This window comes from Culex pipiens, chromosome 3 (assembly GCF_016801865.2).
Source record: "Culex pipiens pallens isolate TS chromosome 3, TS_CPP_V2, whole genome shotgun sequence".
In the NCBI taxonomy this organism is placed as follows: Eukaryota; Metazoa; Arthropoda; class Insecta; order Diptera; family Culicidae; genus Culex; species Culex pipiens.
In genome coordinates, this window is record NC_068939.1 from 174,044,030 (window position 1) to 174,051,184 (window position 7,155).

Sequence of the window (7,155 nt, forward strand, 5' to 3'; positions counted from 1 at the left end):
GCTCTTTAAGGAGCTTATGGTTTTAAGTGAGCTTTTTACATGCCTAATGGCACTTGACAGCTACAACACCCTAGGTTTTAACAAAGCATGCGATAAAACCGTTTGGCATGGCATTGCCATCTGGTTTTCAAGCCTCTGTTAAAACTTTCATAAAACCTTATTGAAAGCCATTCGGCTTTTATTTAAACCCGGTTTTATGTCCGAGGCATAAAACTCTGTTAGAACCTATTAATTAGCTCTTGCTTGTTGGTTGCGGTGAATGCCCAAATAAAACTATTAGGCAATCAAGATGCTACAATAAACCCTTAATAAAACTTGGTGGTGGCTAGTTGGTTTCAAATGTTACTTGGGTAGTCTGTTATTACAATAACAATCCAATAACAAAAAAATCATATCGATGAATAACAAATCCTGTTATAAATATAATAAAATTTTATTGGCCTAGTTCCTTGGGCATGAGTAAGGACCTCGACGCCGTTAGCAATGTTGGCTTTAAAATAAAATTTCGTGATAATATCACTTCCCCCCAGCCAACATTTTTGCCATGCGAAGCGGGCCTCGACGCTGTGTCTAGGTTTAATTCCTAGCTAGGAGCCATCAGTGTCTTAAGAGGTGGTCCCAAGGCCGAGTAGGAGTTCATGAAGCAAATTAGTCGTCTCCCACCCCTTTTAAATTGAAAAATGAACTCTGAAACCAGCGCTTACTCACAACAGAAACAGAGGCCTCTTCTAGGCATTGTAGGATAGAATAGATTTTGAAATTTATTAAAAAAAAAAATATTATTACGTAGCATTTTGATATGTCAAAATTTCCATAGAGTCTCGGTCAATCAATAGTGCGATGATATCGGACAAAATTCGTTAATCTGTTGAACTAACGGTTTTCGGATTATGGTTGTATCGACCATTGTTGCGAATCGAGGGTCTACTGGAGCCTTGACGATCAAATGGAGCCTAACATTTCAAAAGGTCGCATGGGTTTTGTGAACAGGAGTGTGTCTCCTTCACTCAAATGACAGTTTACATAAGGTATAATAGAGATGCACTCTTGTTTGCAAAGCTCTATGCCCTAATGAAATGAAAGGCATGAAATAATCGTCTTAATTACTAGTGTTCAACTTATGAACTATTCATTTATGTTTATTGGTTTTTGGAAGCGGCAAGACTGGTTTAAAAACAAGATCCTTTACCTTATTTGGCGTTATAATAAAACATTCGGGAATTTGAGATTAAATTTACTTTCAGACAGTTTAGTTTAGGTTGTTGATTAAAGTTAGATAGTTTTCCGTCGATGAATAATTGGACTGAAATGATTAGTTGATTTGAACGAAGTGTAACATTTTATTGGCAGATCTGTTTCTAGTTGTAATGTACGACAAGACTATTGACGGACGTGACAGGTCGGCAGTTAGTTTTCATTTTTTTTTTCTCTAGTATTTTTTATTTTCTTTAAATTTGGAATACATCATAGGTTTCTTTTGTATAGATCTCCGATTTGTTACATTTTCTTATTTAATTAACTAATAATTTAATTTATTCCGGGCCTTCTTACTTTGAATCACAATTTCAGATTTTCTTTATTCAGTGTTAAACTTAGATTACCGTAACTGCTCAAGTCATCCAAGTTCTTACTACTCACACCAACACTAATTTTCTTTCACCTCCCCCCTCCCGATCCCCTATATCTTCCGGTGGTGTTCATTTGGTATGCAATACTAGTTCGGCCACTACCCTTTTTCCACAAGAAACCGGACTTGGACTGACTTGAGGCCGCGTCCCCCACCTTGCTCCGTAAAACGAAAACGAAAACGAATAAAATTTTATTGGCCTAGTATTTTCAAATATCAAAAAAAAAAAAAAATATTCCAAAGTTATCTCCGTCTGCTCGGGAAAATAATACGAATATCCAATGTTTACCGAAGCCCCAAAGAATTGCACAAATCCAAAATTGAGTTTTAAGATTAATTGAAAAGGTTTCAAATACAGCAAGCTGTCAACTTCGGCACCAGAACAACAGGAAGCTGTCAATTTCGGCGCCAGCACAAAAGAACAGCTGTTCGTTACGGAACCAAATCAAAGCAAAAAAAGTACAAAAACTGCTGGCATAAAATGGAAATAAAGTAATTATTGTTTTTATGTAAAATTTTACCGCAATGTAAGTTCAAAAGTTAGTGTATGTTTTTGAGGTGATTTTTATCAATTTATTTGCAAAATAAAATACTAAAATTGGGATTATGAAGCACACATCGGGCCGATGACTTCACTAAAAGTTGTACTTTTATCACATGAAACATTTAACTTTACTACTGTGTAATTTGACTTTTACTACAGTAATTCTTATAATAAAAATTGAATTATTGATAAGCAAAAATAGTTTTGTTTTCACTGTGCGCAGTTTTCGTGCGTTATTAATCTCAATCACTCAAGATGGCGACCTTTAGCATCCCCCTGGTTACGTTGCAGTATAAGGCTTTCTAGTCAGAAATTTACCAACACATTCAAAGTATGTTTACATGACAGCTGGACTTTTGTTTGCATCAGGTTTACTATCTCTTTCTAGCAATTTTTTTTTGTCAAGCGACTTCTAGCTGATTTATTTGACTGACTGCCCGATATGTCAGCCAACATACTTCGCAGGGCTGTGACAGCTACAGCTCGATCATTGTTTGCATCAGGACACTGTGACGAGGAGTTCGTCATTTTTGAGTTAAATTATATTTTTTTCACTGGGCCTAGAAAGCCTTATTGTGTTTTATTAAGCATCCTTTAAAACTTGTTATAAAATATAATAAACACTGTACCGATCTACATAAGTTGACTCTCCTGAGAATCTCGTTTCTTTTTCTTTTTACTGATCAGTTCATCGTTTATCTGCAACGAAAAAAAATGCATGAATCAAACATCTCAGAATCTCCCTCTTCTTCAACCCTTACAATCCTTGCCACATGAATCACCTGCCGCAGCCGGTGGCACTTGAGCGCACTCGCCGCCCCGGCAGCACTGGTCAGCGATCGGGCCAGCTTTTCCACGTTCCGCTGGAGACAATCGGCGGCCACCAGCTGCAGCGTTCCGAGCGCAAACCACAGGTTACTTCCCGCTTCCTGCGCCGCTCGCATGACGCTACCGGCCATGATCCGGGCCGTGTCCAGCTGCTCACCGTCGAGGTGCGTTTGGGCCAGGGCGTGGTATAGCAGGGCTTGCTCGATCGGGTACTTGCTGTGGTGGAGTCGGTGTTCCAGCTTGAGACGACGGTTCCGGTAGCTGAGGTACTGCTTGTCGGGGGCGGCCGGATCACGGAAGGTTGATTTGTCGCCGAAGATTGGGACTACTAGGGCGGTTTCGCGAAGCGGTGGAAGGTGGAACAGGTGACGGAGACGATCTTCGAGGGGGTCATCCATGAGGTTTAGTGGAACTTCGAGCTGATCGAGCACTGCCAAACCGACCAGGTTGCACACTTCCGCGGTGAACTTGAACTGGTCCGGAAAGACGCGAGTCGTTTTGATCTGGTAATAGTTCCACAGAGTATCTTCGGCGAATTTCAGCAGTTCCTGGAGATTTCGTTGCTCTCGAAGTTCGTGCATGCGATCGAGCTGGTTGTAGACATCTCGGTACGTCTTGTAGCGCCACTTGAAAAGGTTTTCCTGCGTGTACGAATCGGCGGATTGTTTACTTCCGAAGCGCTTGTTTCGAAGTGTGTACACTGGAGTTCTGGATTGAAGCTGGTGTAGACTGTGGGATACCTTCTGATAGCATTCCTCTATGGTATTGGACATCGATTCGGAACTCTCTTTTGCTCCCGGAAGTCTTACGACGTTACCGTGTTGCCCGTTTCCTCGTAGAGATTGGAGAAACTCAAGATCTTTCCATGTTTTACCCAGATATAGTTGACCAAGCATTCGCGTATCCTTCTGAAGCTTCTTCTCCTTACGGATGTGAGCTTCGACATGCTCCTCTTCCTGTAGACTGACTACATCGCACTCCTGAGGATCTTTCTTGTGTTTACCTGCTTGACGGTTACAAATCCTCGCGATATTCCCTCGTAATTCGTACAAGCAACCGCCCGCTTTCCTCCCCAGAATATTCTCGTAATTGTTGACCGCAATCTGCCACTCCGCCTTCAGCTGCTTCCTCCGATGCCCCACCAGCAATTCCTTCCTATTAAACGTCACTCTGGCATGCTCCTCGAAGTCACCCCTCTCGAACAGAATCCTTCCCTCCAACTCCACACCGCCAAAATCTTCCTCAAATCCGTCAACGGCCAACCCGTTCCGGCAGTTCTCCAACGCCGCTTCCACATTTAAATCGCCCAACTCGGTGACGGCTCGCCGCAAGTGACAGTCGCTGGCCTCGGGATTCGCCTGGCAAGCTTTTGCAAGGTTCGTCCGCGCGACCCGGATGTTACGACCCGAGTCGCGGCCACAGTGCCATCCCAGTTCGCGGAAGACCACGTGCTGGAGCCCCGATGGCCAGGCCAGTTCCAGCGAGGAGGGGGAACGCTTCATTGCGGGATGTGTTGTGACAGGTGGAGTAGGTCAAGGAGTACTTGATTGGCCAAAAGAAAAATATAAAAATTACAAAAATTACAAAAATTACAAAAATTACAAAAATTACAAAAATTACAAAAATTACAAAAATTACAAAAATTACAAAAATTACAAAAATTACAAAAATTACAAAAATTACAAAAATTACAAAAATTACAAAAATTACAAAAATTACAAAAATTACAAAAATTACAAAAATTACAAAAATTACAAAAATTACAAAAATTACAAAAATTACAAAAATTACAAAAATTACAAAAATACAAAAATTACAAAAATTACAAAAATTACAAAAATTACAAAAATTACAAAAATTACAAAAATTACAAAAATTACAAAAATTACAAAAATTACAAAAATTACAAAAATTACAAAAATTACAAAAATTACAAAAATTACAAAAATTACAAAAATTACAAAAATTACAAAAATTACAAAAATTACAAAAATTACAAAAATTCAAAAATTACAAAAATTACAAAAATTACAAAAATTACAAAAATTACAAAAATTACAAAAATTACAAAAATTACAAAAATTACAAAAATTACAAAAATTACAAAAATTACAAAAGTTACAAAAATTACAAAAATTACAAAAAATACAAAAATTACAAAAGTTACAAAAAATACAAAAATTACAAAAATTACAAAAATTACAAAAATTACAAAAATTACAAAAATTACAAAAATTACAAAAAATACAAAAAATACAAAAATTACAAAAATTACAAAAATTACAAAAATTACAAAAATTACAAAAAATACAAACAATACAAAAAAAAAAATTACAAAAATTACAGAAATGTCAAAGAAAAAATAACAAAAAATACAAAAACTATAAACAATACAAAAAAAAGAACAAAAATGAACAAAATGATAAAAAACAAGCCATAAAACTACAAAATTAAATTGTTGATGCTGCATTTTTTTAAGACAACAAGGGAAAAAGTCCTCGGAATCCTTAAGTAAATTACGCTTAGAGTTGAACTGTTTTTGGAGAGGGATATGGTCACAATTGTTTGAAGTCTAAACGATTTAATTCGAATTCTGTACGTTTCAGTTTAAACTGTATGCATTGGCCCACTTTCGAGTGTTTTTCTTCGGCAGTTCTTCTCCCTCTCTCTTCAGCTTTCCTTTACTCATTCCACACATTTCAGCGGACTTAGTCCCGTTGTTTATTTCTGCCAGTCAGCGAGTTCTTCGCGCGTCGTGGTACTCTTAATTTCTTCTTTGCTTCTGCCTAATTGAACTCTAATTCGACCATGTTCGATTTATATTTAGCTATGGTTGTGACTTGCATTGCTAAATACCTTTCTTCACGTTGGTTCGAGATATCTCGCGAGAGAAGAGACAAACAAAAAATGAGCGATTCCGATGCGCACATGTTGCCCAACCAACACACGTTCAAAACGCCTCACCAATACACTCTTGATGGGAGAGATGCCGCCACCTACACACCAGGGTCGCGTTGCATCGCCAACATATCGTACGATGTTGGACGCGTACGGCGCAAGACCGTCTCATCGGATCCATGTGGCTCGCCCCACCCCAACTCCTTCCTTCTCCGCAGACATGGGATGACCTTCTCGCGCGGAGCCGGCTGGAGAAGGGACCCGGTTCTTTTTTTTTGGCAGTACACCGGAGTAAGCAGCGGAAACATGATTTTGCTGCAGAGATTACGACAATGGTTGACGCGATGTACTTGTTGGACAAGCTTCGCGAAAGTTCTCAACATTATTCGCGAAATCGCGAGTCTAAACTTTACTAGGTAGGATATTGTGTGCTTTCAGAAGACATGACTCCACAGCGAGGACAAAAGTATCGATTTCTGGTTAAAGTTTTAACTAGGCCAAACCTGGCGAGGCCAGAGGAGGTGGGCATAACGTGCGTGAGATTGATTACACGTGAGAGGTTTGACCTGTTCAAATATGTATGTAATTCATGGCGGACTGTTGAGTTGTAATTCACCACACTAAACTAGCCATGTAATAAATAACATTCCCTTTGAAGTCGGGTTTAATTGTCGGTGTACAGGACGCCGCACTGTTTTAACATTTTCTGGCGTACATTAAATTTTGCAGCCCAAAACCAGTAATTAAATTGGAAAATTAAAATTCTTTTTCAAATTTTCTTTTCTTGATTTGTGTGCACCTACGTCGAAGACCAAGATTGTTTACTTTTTGCTCTTTGGTCTAACAGTCTTGGTCTGACAGATTTGGTCTGACAGCTTTATCATGGAGTTTGGTCTGGTCTAGGCGAGGGATAGGACACAGCACCTTCCTGGTTTAAACAAGCTCTTTACGAAGTATATCTCTGGTATAGCGAAACAGTGAAACTAACGTGAGAAAAGCTGGACTACTAGGATGGTGAGACGATCTTAACTCTCATTTACAGTAGAGCTGCAATTCAATGTCAGCACCTTGATATAACATCGCTTACCAGCAATTATTGGTTTGGGTGTAGCTTACCAAGCAACCAACCACTTGAATTTGACTTAATTAATTTTGACTCAATTTAAGTAGGTAAGTACCAAAATTTGTAGATGCAATTTTTTTTCTTCTAAAAATCAATCAATAACCAAGATTCCTTCTGCACCACTACCGTCCAATC

The 7,155-nt window shown here is 38.8% G+C and overlaps 1 protein-coding gene across 1 annotated transcript; it reads right to left on the reverse strand.

Moving 5' to 3' along the window:
• Positions 1-440: 440 nt before the first annotated feature.
• Positions 441-4,573, reverse strand: LOC120417056 (uncharacterized). Its single transcript, XM_039579011.2, has 2 exons — positions 2,933-4,573; positions 441-2,870 (listed from the first exon to the last, which is right to left on the reverse strand). Exons 1-2 carry the CDS (start codon positions 4,499-4,501, stop codon positions 2,805-2,807), a joined length of 1,635 nt encoding a protein of 544 aa, XP_039434945.1. The 5' UTR covers positions 4,502-4,573; the 3' UTR covers positions 441-2,804.
• Positions 4,574-7,155: the final 2,582 nt, after the last annotated feature.